General features: G+C 39.4%; 1 protein-coding gene across 1 annotated transcript in view; it reads right to left on the reverse strand.

Moving 5' to 3' along the window:
* The window catches only part of CYP7B1 (cytochrome P450 family 7 subfamily B member 1), a 123,586-nt gene that overhangs the window by 17,889 nt on the left and 84,382 nt on the right, over positions 1-21,315 (reverse strand). The window contains exon 2 of the mRNA XM_025147742.3: positions 4,923-5,059. Within this exon, the coding sequence (XP_025003510.2) occupies positions 4,923-5,059 (137 nt within the window). The remainder of the gene's footprint in view (positions 1-4,922; positions 5,060-21,315) is intronic.

Raw genomic sequence — 21,315 nt, forward strand, 5'->3', positions numbered from 1 at the left:
ACATTCTTTGCAGTAATAACCAGCTGGTGAAATTTTCATCCCATTTACATCCCCTGCAATCCCAGTGAAACAGTAAGGAAATACAAGGGATAAACCGAGACACAATTTGACCCCCTTCTTCTCAACAGCGTGTGAAGGTTTCTGAGGTACTCATGGAGTTTGCTTTACTGTAACATAATAAACTACAGATATAAATCAATTTTAAAGAGCAAGGAATCAGCTTGATAAAGAAATCCTCAATTCCCAGTCCTCTCCCCTGACTATTTCTTCCTTTCCAAGCCACTCACAAATTTTTAGCCCCTTAATTTTTTTAACCCTCGCAGGATCTTCCCAAGCCTTTGCGAAGAGTCCCAGCACTGCTCTCCCTGCACTCCTCTCACCCCAGCTTTCTCACACTCGCACACTCTTCACCGAGGCCACCATCTTTGTGATCAAAGCTTGGAAAGAATGCCCATTGGAGTGATTTTTAATAAATAGACTTGGAGTGTTATTAACCCTAAAGATGAAAGCTGGCTTCCTAACTTTGCGTTTACAGGGTAAACAATTTAAGTTAAGATTTTTAATTAATATTAATTTAAACCATCTGTCCACCATCTGCTTATTTCTGATGCAAAATATGAGTTTCTTTGTGATCTTTAATCAGACTCTTAGCAAACACACATCAATTCTTATCATTTTTAAGCAAGAAAATAATTTTCAGCAAATGGGTTTTAAGACAAACAAACTATTTTAGCAATAATTTTAAATCAAAATTCACTCAACGCTAGCACATACTTTGGAAAAGAAAATCTCTGACAAACAGAATAGCACAGATCCTTATTTTTATTATTCTCATCAGGTTCCTGGTAGCAAAAAGTATGTACCAAAATATAATTCATTTTGTAGAATCAGCTTGGGCTCCAGACCATATCATTGCAAATTGGCGATATATATAAACACACAAAACAAAATACTTTGTTACTGCATTTATGCCATGTCTCTATAGTCAGAATAGTGGAGCCCCTCTATAACAAAGGCAGCTTGTGTATGTACCTCATAGAGGATCTAATTTTAGATCTCTTTGTTAGAAGAAGACTATAGTGTAGAACTAATTAACTGCAGTTAGAAAGTTATTGTTGCAAGAGCACGGCTGCTTTTAGCCATTAACATCACGCCCTGCACACAGATGCAGCACCACAGGTTTGCCCCAGTGCCTTCCACCCAGTAAAGAGACTGATGATAACTACAAAATCTTGCCCCAGTATCTCCCCTACCCTAAGCAGTCTTTGAGAACTTAACAGCAAACAACCAAACTTTCTGACGTCAATATACCATTTTGAGTTTTTTGAGCATCAATACTGCCACGAATTTTGCTTTCCAGATCATTTTGTTGCTGCCGCTGAGGTCACTTCCCACTTAATATCCCTGGTGGTGTCAAATACCAACAAATGCAAACTTCCTCCTCAAATTTCTTGTTACAATGCAGTATTTTAAAATGCAGCTGACTCCTCCCGTCCAATGCCATTCCATTGCAGCTATGCCAAAAACTACCTCTTGTAGTAGTCTTTTCTAAAACAATACCAGAACACTGATGCTCATGATTTTCCATCAGAGTACTGGTAAAGGTAAATGACAGATCAGCCAAAAGTGGAGGCATGCCACATGCTTTCCAAATTAGGAAGCTTTAAATATTGAGCATATTTATAAAGATACCACTGGGGACAAAGCCTGTCCTTGTTAGAATATAAAAAATTCATTAGGCACAAAAGAGCAAGTAGACTTGTCCATACAGAAATGCCACATTGAAAATCCCAATAGTTTAAGTCACAGAGCTATTTTATTTAGTACAATAGAAACAAGTCAAAATAATAGATGTGTACTTGTTTCTGTAAAAAGCCCTTTGAGTTATTTTAATACGGATACAGAAAATTTATACTCCTTGTCCAATCCTTCAGTTTGCATTACAACCGTGCTGCAAATAGCCTGGTTATCTCCATTTAGTTTATACACTCTCCTAGAAATAGAAGATTGATGTGGAAAATATGAAAATTGTCAACTTTGGTAAATCTGAGTGCAGAAGCCAGTATTTGTATGATAGTTAAGAAATTACTCTAATAATGCATTCCGGAGCTTTTTAATGCTAATGATGAAAGACAAGCGTTTCATATGCCATATAATGATGGATGTTATTTCAGTAATGCTTGCAGCAGACTTCAGCTTTGTAAGTTCATGGAAATTACCTTTTGCCTAAGACAGAAAAATGTGGTACGTTACTGTAGGCGTGTCATGATTTAAAAGAAAAGAATGACTTATTAGCAGGATTAAAAAAGGCCAAACGTGCTTAGCAAAAGCACCGAAAGACAGATTACTTTATTAAGATTTGAGCCAGACAATCTCATAGATGGTGTTGCAATGCCCACTGTCATTTCTAATAACGTATCAGGAATAGGAGACAAAGTTTAAAGCTGGGAAACTATGACAAAACTGCTTCAGGATCGTTAAGTTCTTACCTAACTGCCTGTCTATGCTGCTGAACCTTAGCAAGCAGAAAGGCTGGGCCAGGAAGTACTACCATCTAAAAACAACAGACTCGGGAGCTTTCTCTCTCATCCTTCCCTTCTTTTCTTTTCTCTCCCTCTCCTTTTCTTTTTGGAAGACCATCGCTTTTACGTAATCGTCCTCTTATTAGGAAGATTCTGCTGAACTGCTGACAATGATGTACAGTAGTGCTTCGCCGGTATGACGTTTGGGGAAAACGATTCTGCTGCACCACCACACAAAACCAATTAGAGAACTATTTTCTGCGACAGGTCAGGAATTTACATTGTTTCTCATAGAAAGATGTGCTTTTTAATTTCTTTATTAAGATGACATCCATGTCCCTTGAGACTTTTAGGTATGACAATCATTTGCTCATCACATGGGAAAGTACAATCAGCGAAATCGCATTACCGGTACGGGGCAATGCCAGAAACTCCAAGCATCGTTCCACATTTTCCAAATGAACTAGCTTGAGAACCAATAATTAGAACAATACATATTGATAGGATTTGTTGACAGGACCTATAGTCATTCACCAGGGGGGTAAAGCAATGATAGTACATACACAGCCGGCTACGTTATGCTTGCTGAACATACAAACATCATCTTTGTCAAATCACAGAGATGCACAGAAAGCCTGTACGTCTCAATATCAAGACAGGATACGAGCTACTAACTAGCTTTGTCTTCCTTTCTGAGTTGCGGCTGACAAGCTGTTTCTGCTTAGTGAAGTCCTGATGGTCAGTATTTTTAGACTGGAAAAAAAGAGAAGCCAAGATAGCATCTCTGATACGACCAATTCGCAGAATCAAAGATTTCTCTGTATAAGGTAAAAACAACATCCATAACTCACTCTGTTTGCTTTAACCTGTGCCAACGAAGGTTTCCTCAGAATAACTAAACATAGGGGGATGAGTAGGAAAGGAATTCTGTTTATTGTGCAAACAGAAATTTGTTAAACTAAATTACATTCACAGATTGCTTAAAGACACAAATCTCTAAACAAAAAAATAAACAAAACAATAAAAATAAATAAATATTTAATTGAACACATTTTGGACTCTGAAGCATGACTGTATTTGCTTTGATGAATGCACTAAGAAAGTCTTTGAATAATTATTATTAATTTTGACTCATAAGAAGGCATTACTGTGTGCAGCATGAATGTACATCAACAATAAAAAAGATAGTATTTCACAAAAAAGTTAGTTTTGTAGATGAACTCATTTTCAAGATGCAGAAATATCTAAACATACCAGTTTCCAAAGGAAAAAAAACCCACAAATGAATAAATAACCATAGTTAACAGCAGTAAAAACACCCTTCTAAAAGACAAAGAACACAGTAAGAGGAAGCAAAAATTTATTGATTAAACATATTGCATGCAATTTGCTTGATTTTTGAAGAAAATGTATTGCAAAATACAAATTAAATGGAAAACTAAAAATAATGTCACCATCAAGAAATTACAAAGCAAACTTTCTGCTTTCTGTTTTCTTTGAAACTCTTTAAAAATACAAGGACAGTTAGAAGTGGGGTAGAGAAGTCTGAAGTAATAATTGATGCAACTATAAAACTGATCATTTGAACAAGGATATCAGCATTCAGAGGGGTAAAAGCTCCGTTCTACTGACCCTCTCAGATAAGAGTGTATCTTTTTCTGAACAAAGGAAACTACTTGATTTTAAGTTGATTTTAGTAAAAAGTGTGCGTGTATACATGCAGGTATATATGTAAATTTATATATTTTGGTTTCACTCAAGAATCCAGTTTCCTTCTGTGCTTTCCTTATGCTTCTAAGCATCTACGTGAAATCACTCAAACGTCTGTATTCAAGCTAGTGTAGTAAAAACGGCTATAAATACAGAAAGCAGCAAGGTTATATCATACTTTATTATATTGTTATTTTCAGCAAGCACGATCAGAGTAAGAGACTGGCAATGGGAAGTTTCGGTGTTCTAGTCCTGATTGTATCACTGAGTCAATGTGTCATTCATTCCCTTGTGTTCCTGTCAACCAGTTGTAAAACGTGTGAGAACATATCCTGCACTTTTTTTCTTAAGTGTTTTCTATATTTAATCTGATATCTTTTCTGTGCAGTGTCAAGACGATGTTAGTTCTGCCTTCCTTAGGAAAACAACAATACATTTAGATGTGCTCCTACATTACACGTCTACAAATTCTGTCGATATGCATGTATACCCACAGATATATACAAATACACATACTCATAATTAAAACCTGTGGTTACTTATGATGTTATAATACATTTGAATTTAACATATTAAGTCCTGTGCTACAGAGGAATGTTTTTAGTTATGTAAGATTCTAAAGTAAACATCTGAATTGCTATTTAACATCACTGATAGAAATACCAAGAGAAATACTAAAATATTTCTCACCAGCAATATGTACAGTGAAAATATCTCCAAGTTTCTTTTGCTGATCCAGTAAGAATTTGAAAGCATCTTTTCTAAAAAGCAAAGCCTTCCCCAGGTAAGGAATCCAGCCATTTATTAGTGGGGGCTCTCCAGTCTTCCTGTTAAAAACATAAAAAAAAAAAAAATTATCAGGAATGAGCCTTGGCGAGAGAGCAACTCATCTTTATATCTATTTATATATCACAGTTAGACCTAACATCTACGCGATGTATAATACGCCGTACAGAAAGTTCTTCAGATATGATGGCAGGTTAAGCCTAATCACACCTCTGAGCACAGAAGGCTCCGTGCGGTGATTATGAAAAATAAGAGGGAGAAATTGAGACATGTTTAACTACAGGTCGTCCAGTCATTATCGTAAAGTTATGAACATGGAAAAATTACATATTGACGAAAATCTCAGTGAGAGGAGTCCTCTCATTTTCAATATTTTGCACGTCAAAGAGAGACGTATCAGAAGGCATTTATGACAGATTTAGGTAAATAGGACGCTGACGTACCACACAAAACAAATAGCCTTACAGATAAGGTTTTAAGAATTCCCGTTTACCAGCATACAAAACAGCTACCGTTCTAAGTATCTTTAACATATAGAATCATAATAGAGGCTGAATATTCACCATTATAAATCTCAGTCTCTGCATATTTATAGTCTGCTAAGCTAGAAACCTGCATGAATGTTTTAAAATGAAATTCTAGATAACTGTATTTGAAGCCCAGCCTGAACAAGCAGCCACGCTATGTTGGTTATGCTTGCAGAACAGCGTAAAATACCTCTCAAGATTCTATTAAGTTATATTTTCCTTTGCAAAGGAAAAGAGGTTCACGCTGTCCTATTCCTAACTGCAAGTAGATGTCTTTCCTCTGTGCTGGTCTTTACTTGCTTCAATCTGATTTACAACAAAGAAACATAAAGCATGCTTGCTCTGGAAAGGATTTAAACAAATATTCACGAACAACTCTGTTGCTACATCCCATCTGTGAAGGTGACTTATACTACATGCAGAACAACTCATTCTGATTAAACACAAGATATTTACTAGCTCGGATCTAATCAAAGATCAAGGGATCACAAGCTTTACTACTATCATACACAGCATGGATTTTTGTGTAGCTGGATTAACCCTATCATAGTCACATTCTCCCGTGAACTGCTCACACAGAAATAAAACAAAACGTAAACGTGACATGTTGAATTTACATTTTCCGTTTTTCTAATTAAAACTTTATGAGGAGCAAATTACAAGCACGTGATTTGCACTCCCACTGCAAAAAGTTGTTACAAATTCAGTTAAAGATGAAAAGATGCGGCCAAACCACACTGCACGCCTTGAGCTCCTTCTGTTTCACTGGCCACTAATTACAGATGTTGGTTTTCCAGAAAATCATTTTGCAAACATGCTTGCAGCAACCAGAAAAATTTATATCCCACACGTTTGCACTGCCTTTTTTTTGTTGTTGTTTCTTGGAGTTCTGAGGGTTGGGGGTTTGTTGTTTGTTTTGTCGTGGTTTCTTTATTGTGGGAAAGGTGCACCCTTCCCTTTTCGTATCTTGCATAAGCCAATGTGCTATGCATCCTCTCACAGGCATGTAACCCCATGATTTATTACAGTGGGGCAGCAAACTTTGTACTGCTTAATTCTGTGCTTGGTGTAGACAAGACAAGAACTAATCTGAGATTACATGAGAGGGATCACCAGCCCTGGAAGTGTAGCAGCCCACTTGATATCCTTAATTATCCCCTCAAAGCTTGTAACAAATCTGGATGATTTACCAATTTTTCCCCCTGACTATGCAGTCCCACCAGTAGTCTGCTTTCCTTTCCTGGGTGACACCCCGTTCGTAGCCCTGTGACAGATATTTAGATAGGCTTTTTGTCATATTCTAATTTAACGCATCTCATTTCCCACTCTACGTTCTGTCAGTCGGTCAAAAGCTGTATTCTTCACCAGCTTTCCGCCGGGTAAAGAGGACGCAGCTCAGAGATCCAGGGGAAAATTAACTTAATGCTCCAAGTCTGTGGGATCACATCAGGGAGACATTTTGCTATCGCCAAGACGTGAGGGTCATCGTTCGCTTCAGCCGCGTTCAGCTCAGCAGCGATGAGCTTAGCGCCGTTAAACACCACGGCTGGGCTCCGTGTGCTTCACAGGGAAATGCAGCACCGCTTCAACTTACGACCCACAGCAGGCTGCTCACAGAAATGTGTCTTCATTTCCATCTTTGCTCCTCTTTGGGAGACGGAGGTCATCTTAATGACTTATAGCCCGCCAACACACAGCATGGCACAGGTTTTCCTGCTACCCCAGACATGCTTCACTGCACACACATTCAGGCAGTGCTGCTCACCTTACCTGAGCTGCCTGAAACCTGTGCTCAAAACTCTGTACTGGCTTTGGGGTGCTGTACTGCTTTCCCAGCAATTGGTCTGAGCCACCAACAAAGCCCACGCAAAGTTTTCCCCATCAATTAAATTTGCTCACATACTTTAACTTAGGGCACACACTTCACAGCCTTTATAAAATGTGGTAGTTAGACAAGATGGGACAAATGTTAACTTACCACTTTCTCATGGCATTATTTTTTTTGTATCAAATGTAACACATATCTAAGTTAAAAAAAAAAAAAAAAAGAATCATGAAGTGTTTTGATGGCAATTTAAAATTGCAGTTTTTTAAATTCAAGCATTGAGAACTTCCTACCTGACAGTCCTATGCATGATGGCACTCACATCTAGTTTGACCACTTAAATTGTAATTTGCCTAACGCACTTACTATCTCCTAATATTTACTCCATGTTCCATTTAGTTTTTTGGGTTTTTTTTTCTCCATATTGGCTTGTTTTTGCATACATACAGGAATATTTACTCTTTCACGAGAAGTCCCTTTGCAGACAGTAAAACTTAATGGTCAGATTTCTCACATATAACTGAATTTTACAGATAAAGCATCAGCAACACACTCACTGCAACATCTAGAAGTAGGCAGATCATTTAACAAGTGGAGGGAAACGAGCACAGCTGCATCATCCACCGTTGGTAAATGGATGACTCCAAATGGCATCCTGCAAAAAATCATCCAGCTACAAATATGGTGTATACATACACTGAACAGATTGATATCTGCAATTTATCTTTGCTTTTATTTGAAAAGATATTTCCTCATTAGCAAATAATAAAGGTGGAATTCTACTCAATCAAAGAAGTAAAGCTTTGGAGTTTTTTTTAATGGTTTCCTTAAGAGATAAATTCGAGCTCACTTAAAAAAATTAAGTCACTAATTCAGGTATGATTATTCAGTTAAGAAGCTGAAGCAGGACAAACAATGAGAGTGTTGTGTCTATTCTGCAGTGATTAAATAAAAAAGAAGAAAAATGGGCTGCAACATTAATTACGTGAAAAACAGATGAAAATATTTATTTTTTATCCCAAAGTTCTCTAAATATTATTTTCCATTAGCAAAAGTGAATTATTTGGGAAATTCAAATAAGGTCATTATTTCTGAAGCTCTCCGACTGTTAACATACATGTTTTTTTATAATTCTTCAGGAAAAAAATATAAAGATCCACAAGAAAACAGACTTTGCCAACATTTATCTCTAGTAGAAATGCTATTGCTTAGAGAAGTATGCAGGACTATTCTTTTGCTGGTTACATCACCCTAGCTCCTGTGCAGTGCAGGGCATTGGATCAGCGTAAACGAGAGAAGAATCTTTCACTCATTATTTGTATTCCAAAGGAGCAGATGCCTTCCAAATTATGCAAAAATCCACAGAGCATCTAGTACTACAGCAGATGAACAGGTTAATTTTTCTCTTTGCACATAATAAATCATAAGTGCTTTAACACCCATAGTCGCATTTCATGAACATAAACCTTCTGTTTAATAATGTCTGTTTACAACTAGAATCAGACATACAGTAATCTCTTGCCTGGGATAAACATTAATCCAGATCTGTCTAGAAAAATTATACAATTCATTACCATAAGTAATCTCTATTGTGCCCTGTGCTTAACCTTCATCTTTTTTCCTGTCCTATAATCTTGCAAATCCACTGGTGGTGTATGATTGGCATCTGGTGTGAGCGCAGCCATTGCTGCACAAAGAACAACCGAAAAAGCCATACAGGGCAATGTCATTCGGTGGGGTACCGCTGCTGCACCGCAACTTTCACCAGTGGGTGAAAGAATCCTCAAGCTGGGGAGAAAGAGGGCCCAGAATAGACTGGATAATATAATTTGCCGCAGAGAGGCCATTTTCGCTTTCTAAATCATTACCATCCACCAAAATTAAAGAATTAAAGGTGTTGGTCTGATTTCCCCATAGCACTTTTGGTCCAACTGCCACCTTCTGTGTCGATATTAGAACAGACCATGCTGAGGGACCTCAAGGAATGGAAATGTATGGGTGCAGGAGTAGAACAAAAGCTATTATGAACATGTCAGAGCAGTCTGAGATTATTCACAGGCTCGATCACAATATTTAAGCAACAAGACATGACAGACAGTGTCTTTCCAGGGGCTTATGAGCACTCTAACTGTGAGGAAAAGAATGAGGCCAAAGGCTTCAACCCCAACAAAGGTAATCCCCAGAAATGTAGTGTCTGGAGTGTCTTGTTGTATTATAAAAGAGAGACACGGGAAACTTAGGACAGGAGAAAGCCAGCAAGTCTATCTTTCTTTCTTTCTTTTTTTTCTTTACATTTAGCAGTTCGTTTCTCCCAGACCTCTTCACAGCATTAGGTGTTCTGCACCTATGAGGACAAAAAAAACCCCACATTTTCCTTCAAACATTTGATCACTACAAATTTTTTTGACACATATAAAATTATGTATGTCTTAATTACCTCATCAAAATTATTTCCCTCAGTGATACCCTGGAATTCTAAGTTTTCTAGGCTGAATATATGCAATATTAAAAAGTATTTCCTGCAGAATTAGATGGACAAGAGCTTTGGTAATACACAGTCTTTCACCTTTGAATTTCTTGCTTGAGCACTTCCTACAGAGGTAAGGATCAGCTCCCACCCGATCAATATTTGGAGGTTTGTGTAAGCAAATGGATGCACCGGTCTGTAGACTGGCAGGATGACACAGACACAGATGGATTCACTGAAGAAGCTGACTCCTCTCACGTGGAAATGAAAAGCACACTGCCCACACTGCCTGTACCTTCATCTAGGTAAAGTGTGGATAACCTCCTCTCTTCTGGGAGGATAAAGATCACTCCTAATAAAGAGAAAAAGAGCCCAAGAGGGGATGAATCTCTTGCTGTCCCCTGTTACGGCTAACCCAGGACAGAGTCCTCTCCACAGCAGTAGCACTCAATGCCACCCAGTGCAACGCCTGCTTGATGTGCTGTGACAGCATGCCAACAAGAGGAGAACACAGGGTGATTTTGCAATGTTATTCACATAATTTCAGCTTAAAAAATGTCAAAAAAAACCCAAAACAAAAACAATGGCTACACCTGGAAAATACAGCTGTGAGCACATCAAAGAGAGATTTTGTCTATTTTTCCAAAAAGAGGATGTTGATGAAAATCAATCAGTGAATATTTCTTGTGGCTTTTTTTTTTCTCCATGCAGAAAAATGCAATCTTTTTAATGACAGATTTTTTTTTTGGCAAAAAGTTCTGTTGTTTTTTTTTTAACTAAAACACATTTCTTCTGTAAAAGCATACAAGCTTCTTGTTTGTGCTCTAACATCTATTGCAATCAGTTCTTCACAAGAACCTCTTATTTTTTTTCCCTCTTCTCATTTGGATCATCCCTGAAGATCCCCCAAATACCTGTACTCAGCAACATATTCAGTAGCTCTGAAATGCTGTTACTCAGGAAGCTTTTTATTTTGCTTGGGTTTTTTTAGGCTACATTAACTTAGCAGCTATAGGTTCACAATGAACATATCACCTCTTCAAAGTTCTGTGTTGAAGAATACACTCACAAACTCAACCACTATTTGTAGTGACTGGTTGGAGCATTGCCTAAAAACCCAAAGGTGGGAAATTATCATTTTGAGGGACAGTTTAAAAATGAAAACCTACCATAAAAGCCCTTTTGGCTCTGTCTTATCAGACGCTGAAAATTCCCAGAAGGGTTCTACACAAAATGTAATATGAATCATAGAATCATAGAATCACCAAGGTTGCAAAAGACCCAGAGGATCACCCAGTCCAACCACCCACGCATCACCAATGGTTCTCACTAAACCATGTCCCTCAACACAACATCCAAACGTTCCTTGAACACCACCATGTTCTTTGACTCCACCACCTCCCTGGGCAGCCCATTCCAGTGCCTGAGCACTCTTTCAGAGAAGTAGTGTTTCCTAATGTCCAGCCTGAACCTCCCCTGGTGCAGCTTGATGAAGCTATACTATGAAACTATGTTTTCATAACATAGCTTCTATGTTAACTATGAAACTAAGTTTCATAACAGCCAGAATTGGAATAATGGAAAATACTCAGTTAATGCAAAAATAGTTCAGCAATAATAGAATTTAATACTGATTCAGTGCTTATGGCCTTGCCTGTGAAATTCTACACTGTCTTTGCTCTGAGTGAAGTCAGTAAGAGCAGCCATGACTGCTCAGCACATTCCCCAATCAAGCCCATGGTTACTTTATTATGTCGTACTTGAAATCACTTGTCCCACCCAGGTCTTTTTCTATCTTAGTTCAGCTTTAACTAAATTAATATAGGTCAAGCTAGGAAGGGATCCAGAGAGGATACTTAGTCCGTGCCTTGTATTCCAGATAGGCTACTGTATGCCAACATCCTTCCTCATATTCACCTACGCTGCTCTTGTAGAAACTCAGTAACAGAATTTCCAGTCTCCCCAAGCAATCTGCCCTTATCATCAGAAAATTTCCCCTCATGTCTACTCTCTATCTTCATGCTACACTTCAAGTCCTCTACTTCTCATTTTGTCTGCAGAGGATAAGAGAGAAAATAACCCCCTTCACTTCTGCAGAAGCACTTTATATATTCAAAAATACTTATCATATTCTTCTCTAGTCTTCTTTAGGTTAAGCAACTCCAGTTTCTTACAGTATTTCCTCACTACTGATTTCTGCACCCCTATGTTCTCACACTCCTCCCCGCTTGATTTTCTGAGGTCAGCTCCCACCCCTTTGGAAGCGCCGTGCCAGCTCCATGCCAGCATCAAGCACTGCACAGTGATTACCTCAAACACCTCATGGGCATCTGCATCCCACCACAACCTCAGCTTTCCATGTAATATCTCTACGGTGTTGAGAAAAACCCAGGTTAGGAGTCATTACAGCCTTCAGCCCTTTCCCAGAGAAAAGACCATGGTCCTATCCAGCTGTTGCTGATTAGTCCTCTGTTTTTTCAGTTTGCCATTTGGAAGACTAATCCCTCCTTTGCAGGCTTGCAGCTCCTCCTCTTAATGTTATCCACGAACACAAATGCTTTTTTTCCCTGCGTTCATGTAAGAGGGACTGGATCAAAATACGAATTTACCAATACTTCCTTTTAGCACTATCAGGAACATCTTTACACTGCACGTTGATTGACTTCACCCAAGAGAACCCAACAACTCTCATCTGATATCTATCTCTTCCATAATCCATTTCTGCACTTTAATATATTGCCTTACTGCAACACATGTTAAAACTGTACACAGTAAGTAGCTCAGAGTAGGAAATCATATTAACCGTCTGGCCTAGAAATGACAAGTGAAGTGTGGATAAGAATGTCAGCACTCCACACAGAAATATATTCAAACATGCAGAAATCATTCCTTACGTAATAAAGAGCAATCAAATAAATTCAGGCAATTTCAGAAACAGTGGTGGGACTTCATCACGTTTAAAAAACCATGTTAGCAAGGAAAGGGAGGAGAATATTATATAACGATACTACATCTTCTGTGTGCATCAACTGTATTTTCCCTGAGTACAAAGTACAAAATTTCAGAAGAAAAAGAAATTGTTAAAATCGACTATTATTTCCCTTGAAACATTATGAACACCAGATAACATAGGATGTTCACTTAAAAAAAGCAGGTGTTGAAAATACAGGCTTCATTTCATGTAAGTGAGCTGTCCAGAAGTCTGGCATCTTGGTTAAGCTGGACATCTTGAAGCACTGTATTGGTCTTTATGAGCAACATACATAGGTTAGGGCAGCTCACCTAGGCAGCAGCAGATGAATCCCCTACCATTCCCAAAATCTTCCATGTCTGCTCCCATGCTCTGTTTTTCACTCCATTCCCATCCTCCATCCTACACACTTTTCCAGGTCAGTTTTCCTGGCCCACTAATTTGCCGTCTTCTTCCCCCTCCCCGTGATCCCTCTGCACCCTTCCAGCCTCGCTGCCCATCCTTTCCCAGGTTCCTCAGTGGACCTGTCAACGCCATTCAGCCCTTTATCCTGTCACTGCTACCTTGCTTCTCAAACCAAGCTGTTATTCAGGTCTGGGGAGCCTCCTGCAATACACTTCTAGTCTTACTATTGTCCACCTGGCCTCTGTTCCAGCTCATCTTCAATTAAATCTCTTCTTGAATCCTGAACATCATCATAACTACTGCAGACCACATCCGTAATGCACACAGAATCCATACAGCAGTTATCACTCTTGTCCAGTTTTTCCACTGCGGCCTCCTATGTGCCTACATCCATTTGTTGCCTCTTGTCTTTGTCTGATACAGAAACAGCCTTTCTGCAGTTTATTCCTACTCTCTACTTGGCAAAACTGATCTTCACTTGGGAGATGGACCAGTGTCAAGGAAGCGCTCCTTCTATCCATTCTCCTTGCAGGGAATATCAGCCATTTTCAACAAGCAATCATGATTCACCAAGAACATGTGTGTGTGTGTGTTGTGTATGTTTATGTACACAAACTATGTACATATAAGCAAACTTTATTTCTATACTTACATGCAAATTTATGCACCCAGAGAATATTTTCACTGTGGGAAAAATTGAGTATTGATAACATTTTTTTAAAACAGTAAAAGAAACATTTAGTTTTATTGCAATAAGCTTCTGATGGTCATACCGTATGAGTTCTGTCCTTCTGAGCTGAGTGTGGTATGTCCCACCACAGGAACCCTGCAGAATGCTCTTTTCCCACTTGTTCTGCCTACCGTGCACATGATTTGCAAATACCAGCAGCCCACTCCTTATTTAACAGGGTAATTAAGTAGGAGAACAGGGCCACATTCTCTGGCTTGAAATATGCATATGCATAGCTTTGTATGAATTGGAAAAAAAAAAGCATTTAATGTTTAAAGAAGATGGAAAGCAGCTAGGAAGTTTTTCACTAACAATTCCATGACTTCCACAGTTATGGCCATGTAGTCCCCAACTGGGTGCCTAGTAGCACAGGGAGACCTAAAAGTAATTTGCCCTCTTCTCCCTGGCAGTTTTGGGTGTCTGATACTCTGTGAATTGCAGTACAGAATTAAGTCAGAACATACACATTTTGCTCAAAGGTGTACTGAAAGATTCCAAAGTATAGCTGAATAAAGACAAAAATGTCCCAGACAGCCTACTTAGTTCACCTATTTGCAAATACAGTTGAGATGATGCACTGAGAGAATGAGACAAATCCTGTCACTAATGCATACGTTTCAGGAAAAAAGTAACTGAATGCAGTACTGACTGGTTCAAAAACCTTAATGCTTTTCAGATGAACACAGGTCAAGTTTTCTTCAGATAAAGGATGATACATGCTTGCATCCCAGAGCCTTGTTTTTTCTCTTTTCCTCTGAGTTTCTCAAACCTACTGCACCTTAGGATAGACAGGCTTGAAATTTAACTCTCCACTACAAATTCCTTCTCTCCTGCTTTACCTCAGTATGCCACCAGCCTAGATTAACATCTGTTTCTCCATCAAAACTGATGCTACATTTGAAATCTCAGCTATCTTTCTGCTGTCATCTTTGCCTCACTCCATGCACTCTCCAACTTCAGCTTTTATTTCTCTCAGCACAGAATATAGGAAATTTATTTCAGAAGAAAGCAAGTTGCAATCTGCACTCCTCTTCTGCTCCTCACCAGTTATAACATCCTTTTTCTTCCCTATCCATAGATGTGCTTCTACATTCTTTCCTCAAATCTCTCCTCTTCTTCCAAAAATTGCCTATTTTGTTCCCCATTTCCCTTGGATCCCTTCCCTCCAACTTTTCTTTCCCCAAATTCCACTCTAACTCTGCATACGAGACCAGTTTGGTCCTTTCCAAAATAAGACTTTCTCATAGTCTGATAAATCTCATCCACGCCTTAACAAACTTTCACAATTAGGGGGCAACAAACCCGATTATTTGCAAATGATGTTCCTTGGGCTGGGCAGTGATCCCACTCACATGGCTGTATGTATGAGAAGCACCCTTCTATTACTTGAGCTGCACACTTTGCAACAGTGACATCATCCAGCATCTCATTTGGTCTGACTGGATATAAAGTGCAGCCTTTTACTAAACAGTCATGGGTACTATTAGCCTGAAATCAGATCTCTCATTGTGAGGGAGATTCTAAAATGCTCTAAAATATTTTTATTTTTAATTATTATTAAAAAAAAAGAAAAAAGAAAGAAAGAAAGAAAAAAAGACCCTGAAATATATTTCCCACCAAACAGCTGCTCCTCGGTTTTATTTAGCAAACAGCAGAACGGAGGCAGCTGCAGCCCTCTCGGTGTGCCCACAGAGTTCCTCAGCTCCGGCAGGGCCAGTGAAAGGGTGGAGGCGCCCTCTGCTCTTGGTGGGGTTTTGCAGGGCTGCCTGCAGACATCCTGCAAAGCCAGGCAATGGGTTGGATGGCTCACAGACAGCCCCCCTGGCCTCCCCATGGAGTGCCCTCATCTGCTTTTCCCTCTCCTGAGCCTAAAACTCTGCTGAGCCCCATAACAGTTTTAATATGTATTAATTTAAGAGCTTTGGTGTATTGCCTGAAAACAATGGTTTGATGCTTGGGAAATATATTCCTTTAATTGGTCTGCATCTGCCCTTTTAAAACATTTATCTAAACTCTCTTGTGTTCAAGGGCAAAAGGGTTAAACCTCAAAGAAGTTCGTGGCTTTGTACTTTTCAGCTTATGGCATCCGTGTCAGATTTAGGTAACCTAGCTAATTCCTATTTTAGATAAATTGGGAATACATTTTCATTCTGCATTCATGGAAAGCCAAAAAATTAATTGGAGATTGTAAGATGGAACAATAACAGGAACACTGTAGGTCTGAACATGCTTTAAATCCTTCGGCTGTGAAAGAGGGAGTAGAAAATACAAATACGATCCTCAAGGTTTTTAAATTATATTGAGGAAATGTCAACTTGGGAACTTACCAGAGGCATTAAAATGGCAAAAAAATCATTGTTTCAATACATGAAATAATACTTAGGTTACAAAAGAGTCATCTTTCTGAGGAGTCCAAGACTTCACTGTCCTAGATTAACTGGAAAATATAACTTATTATTATTATTTTTTTAATAGAAAAACCAAACAAGTATCATTCAATTCCATCATTTCCTTCTCTGGTTCAGAAAGTATAGGACAGATCTAAATTTCATTCAGATTTAGTTTTCAAATTTGATAGGTCTAGTTTTGTATGGCCCTGTTCAATCCTATCTACTTCAAGAGGCAGAATCCAAATACCACATCCAAAAGGCACTTTTGCAGACTGTGACTTCCTATCCCGTTTCTCTCTTGTACCACTTAACATGGAAATGATTGAAAATGTCACTACCACCGCCTTTCAACAGTGTAAAATTTCCAGCTGAAACCTATTTTCTAATTCAAATTTTGTGACTTCAGTCAGCTTCTGATTAATACACCTCCCTGTCTCTAAACTCCCTTGTGTACGTAGCGGGTAACAGCAACTTACTCTTCCCATCATTATTACACCTGTTTTGAAACCCCACATTATTAAATTGCTGAATGCCGAACAGTTGATGTGGTAGCCTATACCCAGGACACAAAGTTCTTTAAAGTGGCAAAGCTTCATGAATCTTGCAAGTCTAGAACATTTCTACCAGGAAGATAAGTATTACATGTTCTAGTGCAAAGCAAATGGATGCAGGCAAAGAAAAAGAAAAATTCAGGACACCTCATCCATCCTTACATGGAAATGGATGCAAAGGTGTGAGTCCAGCCAGGTTGCTCATCCATTCATCCTTCTCCTTGCTGAACCACCCCCAAGATTGGCTGTGGGGCCACTCATCAAGTATAGAAAGCCACGAGTGTGAGAGAATTTTTAGAGTACACTCAAGGAATCTCTCCGATATGGTCCTTCTCATTGAGAATCCCAATTTCTGAAATTCACTAAAGTGCAACAATTTTTATTTACATCAACTGAAAGCTGTTATGTCTTGAGTACAACTTTCACCAAAGGGATCAAGAGCACTGTAAACTGATGGAGAAACGTTCAAAATGTGGACTTACTGAAGTCAGTTTTTCACTCTTCAGAGTAACTGCCTCATGTCATGTGCTGCGCTGCAAAGTCAGGTACAGGTTGTGCTCTGTATCTCCTATTAAAACTGTCACTCTGCCCCGTTGCTCATAAAAAATGGTGCCATCATACACATGACGAGGAGCGCATCCAAAGGCATGGTCAAATCCTGAATAACTGGTTTCCCTAGCTACAGGAAAAATCTTAAAGATACTTTCGTTATGATTTCGAGTCTTTACAGAAGGAACTGGAGTTCTGCTTTACAAACAACCGTTCCATTTCTATGCTGCATCATGTACCTTTGACTTTATTCTTTCTCAATTAGAAAAGAATCCCAAGAAAATGAAAATCAGAAACGAAAGGTTATCAGTAACAATTTTAACATTTCAATTCCAAGCATTTGCACCATTCTCATCCAATGTAGCCTTCTGTTAATGGTACATCTGTCATTCATAGACACCCCTAAACAGCTTTATTCTCTTTTCTAATTAAGAGACAAAGCTGATTATGTCAATCTATGAACTGACATCCGAGTGCTGTTGTTATAATGTAAGAAGCAATGAATATGACTATTGTTATGCTAAAACAAAAAACTTGGGAATTTTAACTGAAAAACCCAAGATAGCAAAATATGTAATAGCTAAATTACTACAGATTCTTCCTAGTCATGCAAAATGCACGTGTGATTGTATTATCTAATTAAATGCAGATACTGTGTGAAAAATTAATTTTCACTAATAGGAAACATAAAGCAACAATGATACATAACATGCCTTACTAAAATATGTGAGTAGAAGATCATAAACTATCTCAAATAAATAAATGACAGACTAACTCATCAGTCCTCAAGGAAAAAAAAATAAGCTATTAAACAATCCAGAATTTTTGCATGCAAAGACACGACTTCAGCTCCATCCTGCTGTTAAATCAAAGATACCTGCTAAGGGGGTTCTCCTGTGCAAGAGGATATTTTCTGGAAGAACTGTCCAGCACTGACCCATGTGTCAGCTGGGAACACAGAGAATAAGCAGTTTTCACTGCCTCCCCCAAGCTACCATAAATGTTCCTCTGCTCTGTTAAGCAGAACTAGCTGCAGTGACTGCTCAGCCTGGTGAACTGATTGGTGCTTTATGACAATACTGAATGAAATGATGAAACGCTCACTATAGTGGGAATGTCTTCATGTTCGGATGGATGCAAGAAGGCACTTGGACAACCTCCCACATGCCCACATTAATTGATGTAATCCGTGTTACCTGAGAAGGCCGCAGAGAAGACAGCAACAGGCAAATTACAGAATCAGAAGATATTCAGTATTTTGGGATGTTAACATTTTTCAGACTTGAAGATAACATTAAACAGTTTTCCCCTCAGTTATGACTGAAGGCAACAGACAGAGGTTACATGTCTCATCTGACAGCACCAGATCCTCAGTACCAGTGCCTGTGCTGAACAACTCGCAGTTGAAGCTGCTGCCAGGGGAGCACGGAGCCCTTTCCAAGGGTTGACTGCCTCCATGCAAGGGATTCCTGCAGATGATGCTGGCTGTCCTCAGGACAGACCTAAAAGTGCTGCAGGCTCACACAGCTCTCCTGGCACCCACTGAGATACATGAATTTACACCCTGAAGAGCTTCTGACTATGTCAGCCAGTGCTATGGACGTATTTTTGGTCTTTCCTTTAAAAACTTGTATTCTAAATTATCAAAAAAAAAAAAAAAAAAAAAAAAAAGACAAGCCTTTATAAGGTACAATATCAACAGAGCTCCCGATTTATTACAGATTACAGTATCCGTGTTCCCTAGCCTGCACTCTGCTCCTCTACTTCCAAATTATCCTTTTACCACTTGCTAGACAGTGGATCATATCCTTTTCCCCCAGCCATTAGGGGCAGCAACTGATTGAGTGTCTGTGACCTCACATTGGAAAGAAATCCTCTGCCTGCTCCTCCACTGACTGTTAGACAGTTGGGAATACACCTCTTCAGATTTTTTATTAAAATACATCTGGAATGATAAACTATATCTATATATACATTTATCTGCATAATCATGAGAGAGATGGAAGACGGGTTACTACTTCTAAAACCAAAACACCCCAGGATACCTAGCCGACTGAAAGTGAAGCGCTGGGACTGCTGTAAAGGAATTCTTACATGGGGTAATAATTGTCCCTCTGCCTCACTATCTCCTCTAACAGCATGCTCTATTGCCTGTTGTTACCAATCAGTCTGATAGCATCCCGTGCTGATAGCAGCCTGCTAACAAGGCCGGGCTGCTTGCTGCAGAGCAGGAGAGAGGGAAGATTTTGGAATATATGAGCTTTGGTTTGGAAAAGAGCAGCACCTTCTCCTAAGCCACAAACATTTTGCTCACATGGAAGTAACAAGATTGGGAAACTCACAGAAGAGCTGGGAAGCGCATCGTGCTCTTAACTGTAGCTTGCATCAGATGTAGGGTCACCTCAGGGGGACTGAGGACAGCATCAAGCTGTCCTAACCCAAACTGTAAATATCTGCACTTAGAATTACCAAACAGAAACCTCCATAGAACCTGGCCTGTGCACAGCCCTAGATCCTCTCCCAGCAACCTGCAGTACCCTGGCTACCTGCACCAGGCCCTGGCCACTCGCCAGCCCCACAGGAGCAGCACCTCCCAGCAGAATGACACTGAGGCTGCTTCCAAGCCTTCCCTGCTCTCCTCTTGCTGACCCCCTCCTGCCAGCTCCCCTGGCTGGGCTGGAGGACATGGCCAAGGGAAGGGAAGCACAGCCAAGGCTCTGCCATGCCCCAGCAGCTCTGCACTGCTGCGATGGGGTCATGGCAGCCAGGATGATTTAGAGCAGCCTTTAGGCTGTTCTATGTTACTGTGAGGGACTCGACTGACTCACTGCTACTCCAGGACTGTGGGAACATGAAGCTACCTTAGAGCCATTTGCAGACATCACTGCATCTGAGCTGAGCTATCTCATCTCTGTCTGCAACTGTAAAAGAAATGAGACCACAGCCTGCTTGCAAGTCTTGCAGCTGAAGCAATGGGACAACTTTACCTTTCTTCTGCTTTCATTTTTCTGTCTGTTTGGGTTTTGCAGGTAGCTCTGGGAGCGTGCACAGCCCCGAGCCCAGCAGAGATGGTGAGCCATGCCACACTGACTGGCCTTACAAAGCTGAGGTGGTAGGGCTATAGGGCTCTCAGAAGCCACGGTGCATGGGAATTAGATTTTTACTCCAGAGAGACTTTGGTTTACTGCATTAATAATCTATTTTGTTAGTGCACGGAAAATGCCAAACTACATTTATTCCCCTAATTTCTGTGGTATCCATGCACTTACTGTATACCTTCTGTTTTCTCTTTATTTTTAGATTCACCACTTCAATGTATTGCTCCTGATAGTATTTTTTCCACACCCTCTCTGTCCTTTTTTTTTTTTTCTATAATATCTTTATTAAATCCAATCTTTTTAGAAAAAAAGTACTTCCATTTTTTAATGTTATTGCCTCTATCACTATCTGGGTTTTACATCTCATTAAACAGACAGCTCTAATTTAACTTTTCTCTGGCTGCTCCTTTGATTAGACTGTTTCTTGTCTTGACCCTTTCACTTTATTTTCTCTTCTGCAATTTGCTTTTACTCTGCCTAACCAATGTGCACCTCTTTTCAAGTGTGCTTCTATTCCATGCTACCCTCCTTTTGACTGTGTTGCTCAGTGCTGTCAGAGTTCTTCCCCAACCCCTATGAATGACAGTGACAGCGTATGAGTGGTAGCTGGCAGATTCAGGCACATGAAATATCTGTCTGAAAAGATTTAATTTGGTTTTATTTCTGTTTTGACCATAAAACCAGACCTCTCAAATCCTAGAGCACCAGGGGGCATTGTTTCATTTGGAAAATAAAAATTGTCAAGATAGCTATTAACTCCACAACAAGTCCATTGCAATACCAA

The sequence above is a fragment of the Gallus gallus genome, chromosome 2, assembly GCF_016699485.2.
Source record: "Gallus gallus isolate bGalGal1 chromosome 2, bGalGal1.mat.broiler.GRCg7b, whole genome shotgun sequence".
NCBI classification, from domain to species: domain Eukaryota; kingdom Metazoa; phylum Chordata; class Aves; order Galliformes; family Phasianidae; genus Gallus; species Gallus gallus.